The sequence below is a fragment of the Eretmochelys imbricata genome, chromosome 3 (genome assembly GCF_965152235.1).
Source record: "Eretmochelys imbricata isolate rEreImb1 chromosome 3, rEreImb1.hap1, whole genome shotgun sequence".
Lineage (NCBI taxonomy): Eukaryota > Metazoa > Chordata > Testudines > Cheloniidae > Eretmochelys > Eretmochelys imbricata.
This window is the reverse complement of record NC_135574.1, coordinates 70,068,674-70,091,093: the sequence shown is the minus strand read 5'-3', so window position 1 is coordinate 70,091,093 and position 22,420 is coordinate 70,068,674. Positions and strand designations below refer to the sequence as shown.

The 22,420-nt window shown below is 37.4% G+C and overlaps 1 protein-coding gene across 7 annotated transcripts in view; it reads left to right on the top strand.

The window, feature by feature from the left end:
* MAP3K7 (mitogen-activated protein kinase kinase kinase 7) overlaps positions 1 to 22,420 on the top strand; it is a 66,352-nt gene that overhangs the window by 20,974 nt on the left and 22,958 nt on the right. For 5 of the 7 annotated variants that reach the window (XM_077812827.1, XM_077812826.1, XM_077812831.1 and 2 more), the window contains 7 exons: positions 390 to 514; positions 3,905 to 4,033; positions 5,343 to 5,473; positions 6,768 to 6,849; positions 7,706 to 7,857; positions 13,730 to 13,889; positions 17,911 to 17,991. In XM_077812827.1, coding sequence (XP_077668953.1) covers positions 390 to 514; positions 3,905 to 4,033; positions 5,343 to 5,473; positions 6,768 to 6,849; positions 7,706 to 7,857; positions 13,730 to 13,889; positions 17,911 to 17,991 — 860 coding nt within the window. The remainder of the gene's footprint in view (positions 1 to 389; positions 515 to 3,904; positions 4,034 to 5,342; positions 5,474 to 6,767; positions 6,850 to 7,705; positions 7,858 to 13,729; positions 13,890 to 17,910; positions 17,992 to 22,420) is intronic. The other 2 variants (XM_077812830.1, XM_077812828.1) reach the window with 1 other exon arrangement.

The following is a 22,420-nucleotide window of genomic DNA, read 5'->3' as shown; positions in this document are numbered from 1 at the left end:
CTGGGCTTCTGTCTGCAGAGCCTGTATAAAATGTTTATGAATCAGCATATAAAAGGCTAATTTTGTCTCCATTGGGTGCTTAGTGGATTGAAATAATTATGCCTAAAGAAACTGTTTTCTGTTTAAACATATTTCAAATAGAGCTATAAAGATTAAAAATTAAAATTCAGCAGTTTATCATAATTAGGAAGTCACAACCTACTGACATACTATAGTAAATTTTAAGAATATTTTTATACTTAGATGAACAAGTTACTGCCAAGTTACTGTACACTACTGTGAAGCAAGGCCTCAAGTGAAAGTTGTTGGAATAAAATAGTAATGTTTTATTATTGTAACAAGACTACTGAATTCTATTAAAAAAAAAAAATCTGGGATTTTCTTGACAGCTTGCTGTTGGTAGCTGGGGGGACAGTTCTAAAAATCTGTGACTTTGGTACAGCCTGTGATATTCAAACGCACATGACCAACAATAAGGGAAGTGCTGCTTGGATGGCACCTGAAGTTTTTGAAGGTAACAAAATAATGTACAGTTTGACATGTATTCCTCTACTTAAGGACATTATTTTGAATGATTTGATATAAGAAATCAGTTGAGAGCATCATTTACATGCATTGTTTCTGTTAAGTTGCATTAAATACAGAAATAAATTTTAAAGATTAAAAATAACTTGGGGGAAGTCTTTAATTTACATTTAAAAACTAGGGACAAAGACTGCTGTACAAGTATCTTTAGGAAAGGAATTCACACACATGGGGAAAGTTTGATACTTGAAGTTCACAAATGCCAAAACTGAATAGACTGTAACAGTAAATTATGCATCTTGTTTGGTGTTACCATTGTGGGATATTGTTGTTTCTGAGATTACAAAATAATCCCAGATTCTGATTGCACTGAAATATGCTGTCATTCCTTCCACCCCATATTCTGATTCCCCATGGTCTTCAGAATTCACCATGTATGTGTCGAACAAGCATAGCCACCTCCATTTTTGATCCCTCCCTAACTTGTAACTCCGCCTATCCCCTTTTTTCCCCATATCTCCCTTCTCTTCCTTATCCCGTGAAGTTTAGTTCACCTCCTCTTCTCCTCTCACCCTATACGTAATTCATGTTTAAAAATTAATTTGTATTTAATATTTAAGTGGGGAGAGGAATCAAAAGCAATTTGTTGGCATATGGTGGGGAAGCCCAGTGATGGTAAACAATAAAATCACAAGGATTTGTATAATTACTGTGTGGTTAAATGGTGAATAGCTTGGTTGTTATGCACATCAGACCAGTGATTAACTGGTGCTGATTTTGCCCCCTGTGAGTGAGTAAAAGTTTCATTAAGAGTTTAGTTGTGGATGGATAGAGTGAGTTTTTTGAGTATGTGTTTTGTTTTTTCCCTAGAGGTCTTAATAGTGAATTAAGTTCTCCAGAAAGGTATCAAATTGATAATACTGTAAAAAGAAGGTCTGGGTAGCCACCTGAAAAAAACACAGACAACCACCAGGCTTTAAAGCTTCTCCACAACAATATTAGTAGGCTCTGGTCAGATGTTCTGGACTTCTGAGCATGAACATTTTAGAGTACGTCTATACTACTGAGACTATACTGTCATACTGACATCACCATAGCTATGCCAGCATAAACCTGTAATGTAGACATAACCTACACTGATGGAAAGGGGTGTTTCCATTGGTGCAGAAGCACCACCTGCCGGTAGTTAGGTCAATGGAAGTATTCCTCCATCAGCATAGCTGTATCTACACTTGGGGTTAGGTCAGCAAAGCTACATTGATCTGGAATCAGTTTGACACCCCTGACCAATGTAGGTATGTCAACCTAAATTTTAAGTATAGATTATGCCTCTAGTTAAATCACCATGGTCATTCAGTGCTTGATCTCTCTAAGACTTGCAATTGTATGTCAGTTTCTGTGCTACAGATACCAGTTTACTAGAAACTGTCCTTGTTCACTTCAGATATTGGCCATAATTTATTCTTAACGTTCATTTACCACTAGAAGTTAGTTTCTTTTCCTTTATTTAAAAAAAAAAAAAAAAGGTTGAAGATCTGATTTTAGAAAAGGGAAAAAAACCACAGGAAATCCTGATTTTAAATTGGATTAAGGGCTACATTTAAAAGCCTTGCTGTTACAAGGAATTCCAGTGCAAATGCTAAGTCATCCATTTCTTAGTGACTCTCCAGTCCATAAATTATACTAAGTAGGAACATGTAAAATTTCAGTTCTAAATTTCCTGCTTTTAGTACTGCAGCAAGCCTTCTATACAGCAATTTTTATATATTTTTGTTTCCCCAAATTTGTATTGGCACCATTGAAACACATTACACAGAACGATTGAATACCTTATGTCCAAAAACGGTAAAATTTCAAATGAATATCTTGAAATAAAATTGTCATTCAGCTTTATTAAACCAGTGTTATAAATTGTTCAATTTTAAAATTTTATGCATTAATTACTATCTCAGATATCGACAATAAAATCAGAACAAAACCTAGGCCTATATACATCTAACTCAACAATTTCTAAATTTTCTCATCTGTTTGGTAGGTCTTTGGAGAACACTGAAGGTATTCTTATCAAAATAAGAGTAGAAAAAAGCTTTTATTTTGTAAATGGTAGTCTGTCAAAATTCCTTTTGAAATAATTACTTCAATGGGGCTGGGGTTTTGTTGCAATATTAAATGCGCGTCTGGGTTCCTAGAGATTTATATTTGTGCCTTTTTATTATTTAAATTTAAATAAATAAATGTCATTCTAAAGTAAGGAGGGAGGAAGTACTATAATCTCAAAACTATAAAAGTAAAATAGTTGAGCAAGCTGTAGTGCAGTGTGTATATGCCACTATCCTATGTCACATGGTGTCTTCCTATATAAAGAAATTCTGTATAGAAGTGTCTCTTTAAATTATTAGATTGTTTTTCCATATGCTTCCTGAGAAAATAGAACAGACTATTTATTAGGTTCTTAATGTCATTCTTGTTTCAGATATTGACCAGAAAGGATAAATCATAGTGCTGACTGTTGTTTACATACTTTCTATCTTGAATTTGTTTATCATTCATGTCTATTTAAGAAGTTCATGGCTTTCTTTAATTAACAAAGTATTTATCATTTTGTAGTCTCTTGTCTCCTTCTCTGAGCTTTATTATTATTCATTATTTTATATCACCCAACATCTGCTGTGTGCTTCATGAGAGACCGAGAAAGGCTCAATCCCAGCCCCAAAGAACTTAAAACTAAATTTTAGGCATGACAAAATGAGTGAGAATAATAAACGGGGAGGCACTGGGGTGATGGAGATACAGTGAGATGATCACATGGTTACTTAGCATAGGCCTGGGCACATCTTGCTAGTTCTTTTAAGGACGTCTTGTTTTTAAATATGAAAGTGATAGGTGATGGTGAATGATGACTGATTTACTGTGGCCATCATGGAAGAAGTGAGTTTAGGAGAAAGATTTAAAGGAGGACAGGTAGTCAAAATGACAATGAAATAATGCTAAATTTTGAGAGATTGATCATAATATCACATTTGATATTTCAAAACGAGACTGTCCTAAGCATTGTGTTTTATAATTTCAGTGCAGGTCCAAGCTGAAGGAACTAGTTTGCAAAGAGGAGAGCTCTTGCGTAAACATATTGGCAATAATAGCAAAAGGGTTTTTTAAAACCTTGAAAAGTTTTCTATAAATTTTTTTCAAATTTACTTTGGGTGAATTAGAAGTTTTAAAAAATTGGTGTCAGACGGCCTTACAACTGCTGTTTTCTGTGTGTGAAAAACAAGAAGACGTTCTACTCTGAAGGTAAACTGAACCATGCATAGCTATTTCTCTAAACTTGTAGGCACATTTCATGTAGAAAAGACCAATTATATTGATTATTTTTTTCCAGGTAGCAATTACAGTGAAAAATGTGATGTATTCAGTTGGGGTATTATTCTTTGGGAAGTGATCACCCGTAGGAAACCTTTTGATGAGATTGGTGGCCCTGCTTTCCGCATAATGTGGGCAGTTCACAATGGTGAGTTGAAAATAATTTTTCATTTTAGTGCATTTAAAGTTAAATTGTATATTTGACATGTAACATTATTAAATATTTAATCTTTGCAAAATTAGTCATTATTCAGTAGGTGGCAGTTTGATACCTCACTGTAGATTGCATTGTCATTAATAATTAATACTTAAGCACTCTTGCTTCTGAACCAGTTCGTTTTTGGTTTTCTTTCTTGTCTGTTAGACTGTGCTTACTGACAGTGCTACATGTAATTAGCATATATGAATTAATAAGGAGAAGAACCATCAATTTATTTTTGTTGTGATAATGAAGTATTCCATTCATCCTGAGTGAACAATAAGTGAGATCCAGATCACCTACCTCAAAAAATAAAATGGCCAAAATTGAAGTTGAATGTAATGCTAGCTAAGATTTTCAAACCAGGACACCAAAATTTTGTGTCCAAAGTGCTAAATAACTGGCTTGGTTTTTCAAAAATGCTTATTTGATTACGTTACTGGGAAATCTTGTTGCTCATCACTTCTGAAAATCCAGCCATTTACCTAGGAGACATTCCCTGCAGAGATCCACTAAACTAACTCATTTTCCTCCTTCAAATCGCTCCTTAAAACTCTACTTTTCTGAGAGACCTATTAAAAAAAACCTGACACAGTTAGACTACTGTTGTACTGAAACCACTGGTTATCATGATGACCAATATTGTCTCATTGTTTCCCTGTATCTTCCCAACTCTCTGTATCGATCTATTGTCTCTTGTTTTAGACGAAGTTCTTTGGGTCAGGGACTATCTGTCTGTTCTGTGTTTGGACATCACCTAGCACAATGGGATCCTGGTCCATGACTTGAGGCTCCTAGGTGCAACAATAATATAAATATTAGTTTGAAGAAGTAAAGCACTGTTAAATTTTCCACTGTGTCTGCAGGGGAAGCTAGGTGAGGAAAACACTATCTAAAGTGCTGCTGTTACTATTTTTTCTGTTTTCCTCTTGTCATTTAAATATGTTCATAAACTGACCAGACATATAGTGCATTCAGAGCATTATTGAAAGACAGCTCTTTTTACTTATGCTTACCTAGATATAATTTTCTAATTTGTATGTAATATAAACAAATAAGAAAAAATAGAATAAATGATTGGTGACACTATATTTTTTTTTTTAAATACAGGTTGGTTTTCTCCAGACTATAGTTATCATGCATCTTTAATGCTATAGTTTAAATAGCAAAATAGGTTGTTTAAAAAATTCAGGCAATGACAGAATTTTCAAGAATAGTTTGATTATATAAATTAAGATTTGTCTAATTTTAATTGTAGGTACTCGGCCACCACTGATCAAAAATTTACCTAAACCTATTGAGAGTTTAATGACTCGTTGTTGGTCTAAGGATCCTTCACAACGACCTTCCATGGAAGAAATTGTCAAAATAATGACACATTTGATGCGGGTATAACCTTTTCTTTTAATCTGTAAATATTTTAACAGGGGTTATGTTGTAGTATTGGCTTTTGAAGGTATGCCTTTCATGAGCCCAGTGTTAATCTGTTGTTCTAAGTTGTATCTCCAGTCTCTAAAGATTTTTCCTCAATGCTTACATCACATGACTTGCTGAAAAGACTCTAAAAACAGTTACAGGCTGTAGGATCATGTGTGAGGTTTTTTACAGATGTTCTGGTTTGACCTTACAAAGTTGTAGTTACTCAAGTATTTTACTATTTTAGTTTCTCTGCCATTTTTGTGAGCACTGAGATGTTGATAGCTGCTCTGTAGTTTCAGGACCTTTATTGGCTCCTTTAAGGAAAAAATAGGCACTAGCATGGTAACTTTGCAAATGTCAAGGAATAGAATCTATCTAAGGGTATATTACCTATCTTTGTCAGTATCACTGCTATTTCAACTTCATTTCCTTCAGAAATCTGATCCTGAAGAATAACAGTATTCATTTGTTTTGCTAAATCTCAGAAATACAAATCAAAATCAAAATACATTAGCTAAACCAAACAAAATGCTCTTCATAGAGGTAGCACATGTATTACTCAGACATTTGCCAATATGAATATCTTTACACTGAATGCAAGTGAACAAGAATAATTGGAAGTTTAAAAGTAGTTTTTATTTGCATTATTAACCCCAGCAGATTTGTTTGTATTAGTCATATTGGTGATCAGGTTCACAGAAATTTAGCCATTTTTTAGGTAGTGAACACTACTTAAGCTAACTGCCAGGTGTCTAAATAAGCTAAACGAAAACAGTGTTTGAATGGCTCGTTCCATTAAGCCATAGAGGGTTTATTCACAGACACTTTCAATTCTCCATCCTCTCTTCTTAACTGCTACCTTACTTTCCCTGACAAAACTCCCTAATATCCACTAGAATTGAATGTGATTCATTCCATCCTTATGCTGAATTAAACTGTACGTTGCCTGATTTATGCCATTGTAAATGGCTTCCATTATGCTGCATTGTTCTTAAAATACATTACATATCTGTCTGAAGGCACTTAATAAAGATAGGTTTCTGTGCTTTGTTTTTGGGAGGTGTGGGGAAGGAATGTTACTGAAAAGCAAGATGTTGCAGATGGTTCTGCAGTTAAACAAAATAGCATTCTCAAATTACCTTTTTTTCCTCTGCATTTATTCAGACAACCAGGATCTGTTGAGGTGTATGCTATCTCTGTAGCTGCTATATGTGCTCTGAAAGCATTAATTATGTTAATATATAACAATTTACTCTCTACACAGTACTTTCCTGGAGCTGATGAACCTCTGCAGTATCCTTGTCAGTATTCAGATGAAGGCCAAAGCAACTCTGCCACTAGTACAGGTATGATTGTGTAAATATGGGGGGGGGGTGCCATGAGGAAGGCAAAAATACCCACCAGACATTCTACCAATCTTGCCCCAAGAGAAAAATTCTTTCCTGGTGCACAAAACTGATGATCACTCAGACCCACAGCATTTTGCATAGGAAAAAATTTAAATGCTTCCTTTATGAAATTTTGCCCTATTTTCCTCATTCCCTTAGGTTCTTGTAACTTAACAACTACAGTTGTCCATACGTGCCTTCTTCCCTCTGCCCCAAACTCTAAATTTCTCTCACACAGAATATTTTGGACATAAGGTACTTTTGAATTCACCTGTACATTTTATTGCAAAATCCCATCAACTTTGTCATATACTTGATGGTCTTCTTTAGCCAGACTACATGAAACATGTTTAGCACATAAATTTAAAACATACTTAAGAAAATAAAGTCTTAAATCTATTACTTGCAATTTGTAAAGCAGTGTTTTAATTTGTTTATCCTACAAATATATTTTCATTATACGTAGGATTCATAATGGATTTTATGAGCAAAACTGCCAGTCGTGTTCATAATCGAAGATTTTTGTTAATGATTTGGGATTGATAGCTAAAGCTTGTCTTTAGGATCTGGGTAAACTTGCTGTTCAACATCTTGTTCTGAATTGGGTTTTTTGGTTTTTGGTTTTTTTTTTGCTTTTGAGGTATATTCTGAATTTTTTTTGTCAAATGTTTTAAAAATTTACTTTAAAATTATAAGGTTGGTATTGGGGAATGAAGAATGGGTAGCTAAAGAATTTTAGTTTGATTTAATGTTTTCAAAGAAGTGATTTAAATACAAAAAATGTTTATTTTGGGGGGGGTGGGCGTTTAAATAGGCTCATTCATGGACATGACTTCTACAAACACCAGTAACAAGAGTGATGCTAACATGGAACCAAGTGACTTTCAAGGAACTGCTACCAATGATACCATTAAACGCTTAGAATCAAAACTGGCACAGCAAATGAAAAATCCAGCGAAGCAGTCGGTAAGCAAGTGAATAAAATCTTGTGCCTTAATGAAGAAATTGCCATTAGATGGATAAAATCACTATAGTAAAATCACACTGCTCTAAAATACAGGAGGTTTTCTTTCTTAATAAGCTTTCCTATTCAATAAAGGGCAGTAAGTAAGTAACGCTAAGGATAATGTAGTACATCAGCATCTCTAAATCTGTGGTCCACTCTGTACTTATGGTCCATGGAGAACATATGATGCTGACTCCCATTTACAGCTTTTTACAGAAAAATTCTTATCAGTGGTGAGGCTATCTGTAAAAGCAGATAGAAATAAGGAGCACATCTAGTTGTCTCCATAGAACCTAGGGGTGCAAAGGGGGAAGAGAGGAATGTAAACAGTTGTCCCCTTCAGGGTCTTTGGCCACCACTGAGAGAAGAGCCAAGAGATTCCTCAAGGGAGGTATATGAGTGTGGGCAGTGGGAGAGTAGAGTACAGTGCCAGCCAGCCAGTTAGCTAGCATGACTATGGTAGTGGGGAAGGAGCAGGCAGAAAGCAGCAAGTGCAGGGGAGCAGAAAGAGAGAAGATGAGAAAGTCAGGGTGAAATTAAGAGCAAAAGGAGACTGTTCCTTTGGTGGAGAGAACAAAATACATCCTATTACATAGCTAATCATGGAAGCATGGGATCTCTTAGTTCAGGGAGGAGAGGAATAAGGGGACATGAAAGAGGTATGCCAAATCAGAAATGATACTGAAAAGATAAATCTGGGAGCACCTAGTTATCTTTTCTCATAGTACACATTCAGTGAAAGCTTCAGTCAGCAAATTTAAATTGATGACTGGAAATGCTTTATAAACAGTATGTAAGTGACGTGGAACTCATTGCTACAAGAAGGCATTATGACAAGAGATTGGTACGAGTCAAAAAAAAATTAGACATGTATTTGAATAATGAAAATATGTCCACAGTTTGTTAGGATGGAAAAATAGAGCTACAGTAGAACCTCAGCGTTACAAACACCTCGGGAATGGAGGTTGTTTTTAACTCTGAAATGTTCGTAATTGAACAAAATGTTATAGTTGGTCTTTCAAAACTTTACAACTGAACATTGAGTTAATACAGCTTTAAAACTTTATTATACAGAAGAAAAATGCTGTTTTCCCTTTTTTCAGTAGTTTACGTATAACACAGAACTGTATTTGTGTTTGTGTCTGCTACTGCCTGATTGTGTATTTCCTGTTCCAAATGAAGTGTCTGGTCGACTGGTCAATTTGTAACTCTGCTGTTCATAACTTTGAGGTTCTACTGTATATCTTCAATCAGAAGATATTAGTGAGAGCAGAGTTAGGTCAATGTTGAGTGCTTTTCAAAATCACAACATATATGGTGCTGTCTATATATACTATAATTATTGGTTACACAGTTTTTGTTTAAAAAAGTACAATTTAATTAAAAATACCACAGTATAGGGGTTCTCAAACTGGGGGTCGGGACCCCTCAGGGGGTCGCGAGGTTATTACCTGGGCGGTCGCGAGCTGTCAGCCTCCACCCCAAACCCCACTTTGCCTCCAGCATTTGTAATGGTGTTAAATGTATAAAAAAGTATTTTTAATTTATTAGTGGGGGTCGCACTCAGCAGCTTGCTATGTGAAAGGGGTCACCAGTACAAAAGTTTGAGAACCAGTGGTATAAGTATTTACTACAGAAATATACTGGGGATATTTCTCTTATCACTATTCTTAGCTGCTGATTTCTGAATACAGGTGTAAGCTCAGAAGTCACTTGTTAAATCTTCTGGAGAAACATTTGTTTTAAAATTAGGGCTGTCGATTAATCACAGTTAACTAACTCAAGAAACTCAAAAAATTGGTCTTGATTTAAAAAAATCAATCATGATTAATTACAGTTTTAATTGCACTGTTAAACAGTAGAATACCAATTGAAATTTATTAAATATTTTGGATGGCTTTCTATATTTTCAAATATATTGTTTTCAGTTAAAATACAGAATACAAAGTAGACAGTGCTCACTTTATATTTTTATTACAAATATTTGCACTGTAAAAATGATAAACAGAAGAAATAGCATTTTTCAATTAACCTCATACAAGTACTGTAATGTAATCTTTGTCCTGAAAGTGCAACTTACAAATGTAGATTTTTTTTGTTACATAACTGCACTCCAAAACAAAACAATGTAAAACTTTTTAGAACCTACAAGTCCACTCAGTCCTCCTTCTTCAGTCAATCACTAAGACAAATAAGTTTGTTTACATTTACGGGAGATAATGCTGCCTGCTGCTTCTTAACAATGTCACCCGAAAGTGAGAACAGGCATTCACGTGGCACTTTTGTAACCAGGATCTCAAAGTATTTATGTGGTGTATATGCTAAACATTTATACGGATGCCCCTTTGTGCTTCAGCCACCATTCCAGGGGACATGCTTGCATGCTAATGAAAAAATGTGTTGTTTTAAATTTGTGACTGAATTCCTTGGGAGAAAATTGTATGTCTCCTGCTCTGTTTTACCTGCATTCTGACATATATTTCATGTTATAGCAGTCTCAGATGGTGACCCAGCACATGTTGTTAGTTTTAAGAACACTTTCACTGCAAAAGGCAAAAAAGGTACCAATGTGAGATTTCTAATGATAGCTACACCACTTAACCCAAGGTTTAAGAATCTGAAGTACCTTCCAAAATCTGAGAGGGATGAGGTGTGGAGCATGCTTTCAGAAGTCTTAAAAGCGTAACACTCTGATGCGGAAACCCATAGAACCAGAACCACCAAAAAAAATAAATATATCAACCTTCTGCTGGTGGCATCTGACTCAGATGATGAAAATGAACATGCACCGGTCTGCACTGCTTTGGATCTTTATCGAGCAGAACCCAACATCAGCATGGACGCGTCTCCTCTGGTATGGCGGTTGAAGCATAAAGGGACATGTGAATATTTAGTGCATCTAGCACGTAAATATCTTGCAATGCCAGCTACAGCAGTGCCATACGAATGCCTGTTCTCACGTTCAGTACACAAGAAGCAGGCACCATTTTCTCCTGCGAATCATAGAATAGAATCATACAACTGGAAGGGACCTTGAGAGGTCATTTAGTCCTGCCATGAATGCAGGGGTCTGGACTAAAGTATTATCTAGACCAGTGCTACTCAAAGTGCTGGTCCGTGGAACAGTGCTGGTCCGCAAGCCATCGGCTGCTGGTCTGCGCACACATTGGGGGAAAAAAAAATTGCCCGTCCCCCACATCAGATAGCTGGAGAAGCAGAGATCTAGACCATTCCTAACGGGTGTTTGTCTAACCTGCTCTTAAAAATCTCCAATGACGGAGACTCCACAACCTCCCTAGGTAATTTATTGCACCCTGCTTAATGACAGGAAGTTTTTCCTAATGTCCAACCTAAACCTCCCATGCTGCACTTTAAGCCCACTGCTTCTTGTCCTATCCTCAGAGGTTAAGAAAAACAATTTTTCTTCCTCCTCCTTGTAACAACCCTTTACATACTTGAAAACTGTTATCATGTCCCCTCTCAGTCTTCTCTTTGCCAGACTAAACAAACCCAAGTTTTTCAATCTTCCCTCATAGGTCTTGTTTTGTAGACCTTTAATCATTTTTGTTGCTTTTCTCTGGACTCTCTCAATTTGTCCACATCCTTCCTGAAATGCGGCGCCCAGAACTGGACACCATATTGTAGCTGAGGCCTAATCAGCACGGAGTAGAGCGGAAGAATTACTTCTCATGTCTTTCTTACAACACTCCTGCTAATACATCCCCAGAATGATGTTCCCTTTTTTTGCAACAATGTTACACTGTTGACTCATATTTAGTTTGTGGTCCACTATGACCCCCAGATCCCTTTTACGCAGTACTCCTTCCTACGCAGTCATTTCCCATTTTCTACGTGTGCAACTGATAGCTCCTTCCTGAGTGGAGTACTTTGCATTTGTCCTTATTGAATTTCATCCTCTTTACTTCAGACCATTTCTCCAGTTTGTCCAGATCATTTTGAAATTTAATCCTATCCTCCAAAGCACTTGCAAAGCACTCCTCCCAGTTTGGTATTGTCTGCAAACTTTAAGTATACTCTGTGTGCCATTATCTAAATATTGAACAGAACCGGACCCCTGCAGGACCCCCTCTCTCCCCCCTCATTATACCCTAGCTCCATCTAGGTTACATTTCCCTAGTTTGAGAAAGTCATGTGAGACAGGTTTCAGAGTAACAGCCGTGTTAGTCTGTATTCGCAAAAAGAAAAGGAGTCCTTGTGGCACCTTAGAGACTAACCAATTTATTTGAGCATGAGCTTTCGTGAGCTACAGCTCACTTCATCAGATGCATACCGTGGAAACTGCAGCAGACTTTATATATACACAGAGAATATGAAACAATACCTCCTCCCACCCCACTGTCCTGCTGGTAATAGCTTATCTAAAATGAGCATCAGGTTAGGCCATTTCCAGCACAAATCCAGGTTTTCTCACCCTCCACCCCCCCACACAAGTTCACTCTCCTGCTGGTGATAGCCCATCCAAAGTGACAACTCTTTACACAATGTGCATGATAATGAAGTTAGGCCATTTCCTGCACAAATCCAGGTTCTCTCACTCCCTCACCCCCCTCCAAAAACCCACCCCCATACACACACAGACTCACTCTCCTGCTGGTAATAGTGAAGTGAGCTGTAGCTCACGAAAGCTCATGCTCAAATAAATTGGTTAGTCTCTAAGGTGCCACAAGGACTCCTTTTCATGTGAGACAGTATCAAAAGCTTTACTAAAGTCAAGAGCTACCACTTCCCCTCCATCAACAAGCCTTGTTACCCTGTCAAAGAAAGCTATCAGGTTGGTTTGACATGATTTGTTTTTAACAAATCCATGCTGATTGTTACTTATCACCTTATGTTCTAGATGTTTGCAAATTGCTTAAATATTTGCTCCATTATCTGTCCAGGTACAGAAGTTAAGCTGACTGGTTTGTAATTCCCTGAGTTGTCCTTATTTCCCTTTTTATAGATTGGCACTATATTTGCCCTTTTTTCAGTCTTCAGGAATCTCTCCCGTCTTCCATGACTTTTCAAAGATAATTGCTAATGGCTCAGATATCTCCTCAGTCAGCTCCTTCAGGATTCTAGGATGCATTTCATCAGGCCCTGGTGACTTGAAGACATCTAATTTGTCTAAGTAATTTTTAACTTGCTCTTTTCCTATTTTAGCCTCTTCTGGTCCTAACTTATTTTCACTGGCATTCACTACATTAGATGTGCAATCACCACCAACCTGTTGGTGAAAACCAAAACAAAGAAGTCATTAAGCACCTGTGCCATTTCCACATTTTCTGTTTTTCCTCCCTCATTGAGTAACGGGCCTACCATGTCCTTGGTCTTCCTCCTGCTTCTAATGTACTTGTAGAATATTTTCTTGCTGTCCTGTATGTCTCTAGCTAGTTTGATTTCATTTTCTGCCTTGACCTTTCTAATTTTGTCATTTTATGTAAATAAACTTGTTTGTCTGAGCGATTGGTTGAACAAGTAGTAGAACTGAGTGGACCTGTAGGCTATAAAATTTTACATTGTTTGTTTTTTTAATTCACTTATTTTTTGTACATAATTCTACATTTGTAATTTCAACTTTCATGATAGAGATTGCACTACAGTACTAGGTGAATGAAAAATACTATTTTTACAGTGCAAATATTTGTAATATAAAGTGAGCACTGTACAGTTTTTTCTGTATTATAATTGAAATCAGTATATTTGAAAATGTAGAAAACATCTAAAAATATTTAAATTAAAAGGCATTCTATTGTTTAACAGCACAATTAATGCAATTAATTTTTTTAATCACTTAACAGCCCTGTTGAAAATGTAACACTGTTTCAACAGGGTGACCCTGGCCGTTTGAGTTTACCTCCATCTCGCGGGAGCAGTGTGGAAAGCTTATCAGATGTTCGTGGGAGACCACAGTCAACCCTTGTTTCAGGAGAAGGCAAGAGGATGAGTGCTGACATGTCTGAAATAGAAGCAAGAATTACTGCTACCGCAGGTAAAAATAAATAAAGTAGGGGGCAGAGAAAGGTGAAAGGAGCTACTTTTACTAAGATGAGCTCTGTGAGGTAACTCTTAACTGGGCTTGGATTCTTTATTATTAACTTGTTATATTTTAAGAATTTATATGAATAGGCTTGGCAGAATTTGACTTATTTTTTTGTAATTTTGACAGTTCTTGTACTTTTTTTTATTTTTTATTCTATTTTTTACTCTTTATTTTTACAGTTGCAGGAAATTAAGGGTGGGTTAGAGTTAGGGCAGTGCTGAAAACAGAGTTGCAGGAGGCTCCCTGCATGGCTAAGGGGCCCAAGACACCCTAGTACATGGTGCAGATGAGGTTGTGGTCCTGGCCAAGGTCTCTGCTCCACTGGGACAGGGCTCTGAGGAAGAAAAGACCCTTCAGCTGTCAGGGAGGCCACACCTTTGCTGAACAGCTCTTGCCCAGAAATGGCCCTGGTGCTCCTGGCTGCTGAGTGAGTGAGCAAGGTCAGGAGGGCCTACCTGCAGAGGACTCCCAGCGCTGCTGTGGAGCCAGGGACACCCAATCTCTGCAGGCACAATGTGCGGGGAGGCTATGGTCCTGGTGAGGCTGAGCAGAGACCCCTTGCACTCCCAGCTGGTGAAAGAGCATAGCTGTGACAGTAGGGCTGTAGAGGGCTCCCTACACTGCTGAAGGGCAGGTGACTCCCAGTCTGTGCAGGCCCAAGGTGCAAGGAAAGTTGTGGTCCTAGCCAGGCAAAGCAGAGAGCTCCTCACCAGGACTGTGGGGAGGAGGAGGATTCCTTGAGGGAGGGCTACCCCACTGCTGAATGGCTCCTACCTAAGGACAGGTTTCAGAGTAGCAGCCGTGTTAGTCTGTATTTGCAAAAAGAAAAGGAGTTCTTGTGGCACCTTAGAGACTAACCAATTTATTTGAGCATAATCTTTCGTGAGCTACAGCTCACTTCATCGGATTGTTAGTTTCTAAGGTGCCACAAGTACTCCTTTTCTTTTTACCTAAGGACAGACATTCAGCAGCAGGTTAGCTTCCTCCCCAGCCGGGGGCTTGTCCTCTTCCTCTTTGCAGTCCTGGCCATGGGTCTCCACTCTGCCCCACATGGACCACAGCCTACAAGGATCCAGTGTCATGGGCCCCACATCCTTGCAGAGGTGCCCTCTGCAGCTCTACTGTCATGACCCCACTTGCTCCCTCCCATGACAGCAGGGCTGCAGCAAGCTCTCTGCTGCTGTAGCGCCAGTGAGATCAATTCCTGCAGGCACAAAGTGTGGGGGAGAAGCCAACTGTTACTGATGGATATTTTTTCCTCAGTTTTAGTGTGTCAGCTGATCTCTGTCGAATTTAAATCAAATCCTGCAAAGTCTAGATATAAAGAGACCAGCTCCTTTCACATTTGTGCACTCAGGTCTGAGAGGAATTTTTTTAAATGCGTGTAGTTTGAGATTACAGAAAAGATTACTTTTGATTGCCTTTAAAATGGTTAAATTACATTTTGCTTATATTACATAAATTTGGGATTCTTTGGTATGAGCCTTGTTTCATTAATACAAGTTTCTCTTTGCTTCTGACTGAGTGTTGTTCTCCATCCATTGTCATTTTTATTATTTGAATTACATTTCATTCAAAACTACATTCAAACTATTTTAATATTTTAAAACGCAGCAGGTGGATTTAAAAGCAGTATTATTTCCACCGGTAAATTGAAAAACCAGTTTTGACAGAAAATAGGTGCAAACTGATAATTTAGTTATGTCGTTGGAAAGATCAGATATGAATATAACCCTCTGATTTCTCCCCAGAGAAGCAGAACCTGGATGTCTTTGTAAAGCATTTTAGCTATACACAATTTGCCAGGTTGCAAAAGCTGCTCCTTTTATTTACGTGGTGGATCATTGATGTAAGATGAAGTTTAGGATACTAGCAACATTAAATGCATAATTTTATGGTGAAAGCTGAGCAAGTGAGTGTGTTTTTCCCAATAAGCAAATTAATAAAACGTTATACCTGGTGGGCAAAAACTGCTTTCTAGTCCCCATTTTCACTGTTTGTTAACTTGTTTCATAATTTTAAATGGTCCTTTTTATTGACCTACATCCTTAGATTTACAGAATCCAGGCATAATAACTACCACTGCTAGTCAGACTTTATCTAGTTGAGTCAATATTTTTCCATCACTCTGAAAATTTGTGTATTTACTTTTTTTACATATTGGGTATATTTGGTGTGCTGACTCTCTTGTGCACCATGACTAAACTTTTATTCAACTCAAAAAAAAAAAAAAAAAAAAAAAAAAGTTTTTTACTTTGGTAATGTCTAAAGGCATATTGTGATAGGCACTGTACATACACATGGGATGACCTAGTTCCTCTCCTAAAGAGTTTACAATCTTACTTGAACATTATAGTATCAATCCAGGATGGATTATTTTGTTTTTTTATTACTCTTATAGCTAGTTGACTGCAAATACTTCTTGATAGCCTTTGCCCCTATATCGTTCAGATATGTATTCATCAAGGGTCTAGCCACCACAAGGCAATTGTGTCCTTACCCAACAATAGTCTGCGGTGTTTTGATTTATTTTAATATTCTGGGCCTCATTCAAGTCTCTCATTGGTTCAGAACAAATGAAACTCATTTGACCACCCAGTGTGAGTATGGAATCAGTCCAGTCTGCCTTCCTTCACTAGATTCTTTTAAGTACTGCCAGTAATTATCTCCAAGTACGTTGTTCGGAGATTTTGCTATGGCTGTTTTTGTTTTTTTTATTTAATTTCTTCTTCGAACAAAAGATACTTGTCCCATTCAAATCAACTATAAGGGAACAGAGTTCATTTCAGGCAATGGCAAACTAGTAGAAATCAGGCCACATTAGTCTAAACAAGTTTTTGTGACTTAGGTTGAAAATAGCAAAAACAATGGTGGTTTCTTAGTCTCATTAACTACGTTACAGAGAACAACATACTATGATCCTGGACAAAAAAAATTGTGTTGCTATGTGAGGATAAGGCTATTGTCAAGAATAAATACACTGAAAATTATTTTAAGAATTATCTAATCCTCTTGTTCCGTCTATTATTAGACTGGTCATAGAAACAAATCAGGCAGTGCACATTTATGTCAGTCACTGAGAGTTCTTTCAGGTAAACATGCCAGAGCAGTTTTCTTTTGGGAGCTGCATTCATAAATCTATTTCAAATGGGACAGTTATTTAATTTTTAAACTACAGACCTTTATTTTGCCACCGCTTCCTCTTACTAACTGTGGCAAAATTAACATTTGTAAGTATGTTTTATGATGTTTGATGTGATTAGAATAGATACAAATTCCACTTCAACAAATATGGGGGTTTTGGGGTTTTGTTTTCAATAGTTCCATGAATGGGATGCTTAATTCTAAAGTATTTAGGTTGGTATGCAAATTGCTATTTTTACAAAACAGCAAACATTTAGTCAGAGGGCACCTTACCAACGCTTGAAGCAATTCTTCAAATTTTCTCATATTAAAGTGAGCTTATCTTAGACATTGATTTGATTTCACTTTACAGGAGATGTCAATTAAAGAAAATGAAAGCATCCAACATGAAAATGTAACTTATTTATAAACAATTTTAGCCTGAGACTAGAATAAAACTATGGAGGAAGTATTCTATAACTTAAAACAATTAAGGAAATACATTTATTAGTAATATGCAGGTGAACTGGAAGAAGTCAATATTTGTCTTCCATTCTGATGGTTGCACTTTTCCCTTCCTCATTGCCATGCTGCTTTGTCTGTTTGAGTTTTGTGTTGCTAACTACAGCTAATTATGTTGTATTGACAGCCAGTTCTGTTTTGCTTTTAACAATTTCTTTACTATTTTTAAGCATGAATAGAAAGCTATGCAGTTTGTTGTGTGTGACATGTTTTGCATGTACTTTAGTTTAACAGTATATGAGAATTGCAGTGTTAGGTATTTAATAATTTGTTGTGTTACCATTGTAGCTGTTTGCATGTGTATTGTGTATGTGTATTTTTTCAGCCTATTCCAAGCCTAAACGGGGCCATCGTAAAACTGCTTCATTTGGCAACATTCTGGATGTCCCTTCAGTCATCATACCAGGTATCACAGACCATGTGAACGGCTCTATTGACTAAGATGCTGGAATAATGATCACATTATTAAAATAAAAAAATACTTTTTGCTCCAATTCATATAGGGTGCAGATGGAGACCATCCAGTAAGATTTTTCATGATGTCCTTCTTTTTTTAAGAAAAGAGGAGGGGGGGGAAAAAAAAAGCTTGCCAGTGTGCAGTCCTCTTCGCCTTGTGTCTCATAGATAGGACTGAGCCCTTGGCTGGACCGATCTCTTGGTACTAAAAACTATCTCACATATAAAGAAAAGGAGGACTTGTGGCACCTTAAAGACTAACCAATTTATTTGAGCATGAGCTTTCGTGAGCTCATGCTCAAATAAATTGGTTAGTCTCTAAGGTGCCACAAGTACTCCTTTTCTTTTTGCGAATACAGACTAACACGGCTGTTACTCTGAAACCTATCTCACATATGAAGCAAAATTGCAGAGAAATCCTGTATGTGCAGTATTTTATATATACATGTACATATATATGTATAGTCATTGAAGCAGGGATGTGAACTTGTCTCCCACATCCTAGGTGAGTGCCTACCCACCACATTGTAGAATCATTCTCACACTCTGGCCCAATAGCTATTCACTGTCCTCATGAATGACCACACTGCACTTTTAAGCAGGGGGGGTGTATTTTTGGCTGGCTGGCCAAATGAAGGGAACAGTGCTTTATGGCTGGAGGGGATGAAAACTGCTGCAAAAGGGTCAGCGTAGTCACTGACTCATCCCCTGGGAATGCAAGGTTTACAAGGAGCAGCTCAGTGCCTGAAGCCTCCCTTTTACATGGAGCGGCTGAGGCAGGACCCTCCCTCCCTCTACTTTAGTTGGTAAAATTCCATGTTTGGTCAAGACCTGCTGTGGGTATTACGTTAGCCACCCCTTTTTAGGGGGGTTGGGAAGGATTTCCCCCTTCCCCCCCCCCCCCCCCCGCCTTCCCGACAGCGAGTTCAGGAAGGGCTCTGTTCATGCATAGAGTGAAGGGCGGTAGGCTGTATCTCGCAACTCCTTAAGTGTAGGGTGGATGTCCAGTGCAGGTACTCCATAGGATCGGTATACAGTGACCAGAGAAATGGCTTGGAAAAGGACTTAAAAGAGGCATTTGTTAAAGGAACGAACAAGGGGCAGTTGCTGACTCCCATTCTTATAGCCTGCCTTAACCCTCCTACGAGGAGAGGAGGGTGATAAGGTCCCAGCAATGGATTTGCTGGAGGGATCTGGATGGAAAAAGAGGGGGAGCTGGTAAAAGCCCCCTGGGTAATTACAGCATAAACACAGGGTTACCTGCACTGTACGCTTTTTTTATCCGCCGGGTAGTCCTAGACATCTAATATTAAAGTTGTGGCCTGATTAAACCCATGTCATATATTTCCTGTCCTCCTTTCGGTATAGCCAGACAATGACTATGAATGACGATGAATAGTCATTGGGCCAGAGACCAAGAATGGCTCTACCGCTCAGTGGTTAGAGCATTTACCTGGGATGTGGGAGATGCAAGTTCAAGTCCCTGCTCCAATGACTGGTTTTTTTTCTTTATGTATCATGGAACAGCTTCAGCAAAATAGACTGAGAACCCACATCAGGATATTCCATTTCCTAGTGTTCAGGGCACCTCTCTTGCAATGTGGGAGATCCAGGTTCAGATTCCTTCTCCACAGCAGGCAGAGGGGTAATTGAACCTGCTGAGACCACCGTCTCTGGCAGTTCCGTGACACCAGCCCAAAAATGTTACGATAATGTTGAAACAAACCATTTAGTTTCAATATTACCGAACAGAACATTTTCAAATTTTTGTTTCAATCAAAAAAATTTTTTTGACAAACTCAACAAAAATTAGTTTCAGGTCACCCAAAACTGCATTTATCAGCAAATAAACTAGTCACTGAAATTTTTTCCCAGCTCTAGCTCAGACTCAGTGTTGTCATCTATAAGCAGTATATTGGGTTGCAACTGTTACAGTGCAGCCAGGTTTTCCTCTAAAGCCCTCAAGATGGCAGCCCCAGCATGCTTTTATTTTTACCCATCACTTTCCCTTTCCAGAAAGCCTTCCCTCTCATTTAACTTCACCTTATAACAAAAATATCAATTTTGTTTCAGACTTCCCCCAGTGTTGAGATATTTACTGAGATCATTAATAAGAAACTGACATTTTGTATATTCTACATATAATCATAACTTTTTATCCAAAGAGCTTTGCAAACTAGATATACCGATCTCTTCCTCTGAAATACTGCCTTGTCCAGGGTAGATAACAGCAAAACTTTACTATGCTTTGGGACAAAGTGAAGACTACCCTATTTAAATAAAGCTTTCAGAGGAATTTGATGTAGACCAAATGTATTTTGCCCGAACTAAAATAGGGATAAGACCCCTGCTCCTCTACAAGTGTTATAGGATTTCAAATGGCCACACAAGTGATTAAGAACTTCATTTTGCATCTTATCCAAAAGATTACAGAGGTGCTCCCTAAGGAACTGGGAGAGTACTGGCTTAGTACAAAAGCTACCTCCTGAATCACCATTTCTTATATTTGTGTTTTCCTTGGAGGCCTCCCATTCATGGACTAATCAGGCTGCTTAGTTTATTTAATGTAAGTATGCAAAAACTCAAAGTGGTATGTTTGCAAGATAAAGAGCTTGATATATATTTTCCAAACTCCCATCCTTTCTAAACACTTTTTGAAATACCCTGCATAAGTATAATTCTCATTTATTTGAGACCCTGACATTTAAAGTAGGTAAAACCTGAGTTTTCCATTAGTGTGCAAAGCTTTAAAAACAAAAAAAAAACAGTAAAATGGATTTGAGAATCATTTCCGGTTTACAGTTTGGTAGCTAATCTTCCAGGGTTGTTGTAGGCATGTATCCATATGAACATACAGAAGTACACCTTTCTTATTTTTCATTCCAACAGATATAGCATAGACACTGCAAACCAGCATTTTAAGAAAGACTTTAAAAAAGAAAAAAAGCCTGACCCACCAAAGTATTAATAGCCAGGTGTTTTAAAGTGTGTATTGAATGACCATGCAAAATGTAACCAAGATAAGTAGGCAAACGGTTTTAGAAAGCTAGTCAGTCAGGAAGTATCTGATAAATCTTGTTTACATCACAGTATTCTTGCATTGGCAACTCCATTTATTAGACAGTTTATGCATATACATTATGTGCTTTGGGCTGTATGTTACATCATCAACTAAAAATACTGGACTACCAAAGTGAGACTTATTGTATTTATAGTACTGTGGTCCTTAGTTTAAAAACTTGATTATCAACTCTCTATTAGTAGCACTCTTTTTTCATACTATATTCCAAATGGCCACAAATAACTGCAATAAGGCTGATTTTACCTAGGCTCTGTAGTTTTAAATTTTTAATAGTGGATGCTCTATATAGTGCCATGTAAAGCATAATGTGTCAAACAACAAAGTCCCTGCCCCAAAGAAGTTAGTCAAGTCCCAAGTCAGTGCAATACCTAAGTGCAGCACAGAATAAATAAAAGGAGTACTTGTGGCACCTTAGAGACTGACAAATTTATTAGAGCATAAGCTGTCATGAGCTACAGCTCACTTCATCGCTTCACTGCATCCAGTGAAGTGAACTGTAGCTCACAACAGCTTATGCTCTAATAAATTTGTTAGTCTCTAAGGTGCCACAAGTACTCCTTTTCTTTTTACGGATACAGACTAACACGGCTGCTACTCTGAAACCTGACACAATACATACAGAGCTTTGCTGATTTTATACAACATCAATGCTATAATCTCACATGTGAGTCTTGGCGATGGAGATTAAGGGAGTTAGTTGATATTTTGCAGAATATCTATAGAAAAACTATAGAAAGCCATAGATGCTTTAGAGGGTGCTATGCCAATTTCTATAATTTTGTCTATCAGCTGATCGCATTGTTATGTAGTCATCAGTAGTACCTCCACAGTTTTTCAGTTTAAATAGCTTTAAACTTTTGGTACACCATGAAAACAAATGTTCACAACTAAAATTACACCACTCACTGCTAAATGTGATTTGGAGATAAATTACACAGTCAATAATTAATACAAAAATAGAAAATGCTTTTATAAATTTGCATTCCTTTTATTAGAATGTCCAGCTTTTCCCCCTTCAATACCTCTCATTTACAAATGACTTAGCTTTAACAGTTTTTCAGGTGAGGTATAATCTTAAACAAAATCTTTTGCATAGATTAGTTTTAAAAGAAATAGTTAAACCAAATTATTAGATACTTTATTAACATTACATCAGGGCTTTTATAATGTCCAGGGTAGCTTTTTTTTTCTCCAGTGGCCTTAAAAAATGTTCACCATGTTTTCATTAATATTCCCTTTTTAAAGAAGGAAATATAAACTTGTGTTGGAAGCATAATTTTCTGCAGTGGTATGCACC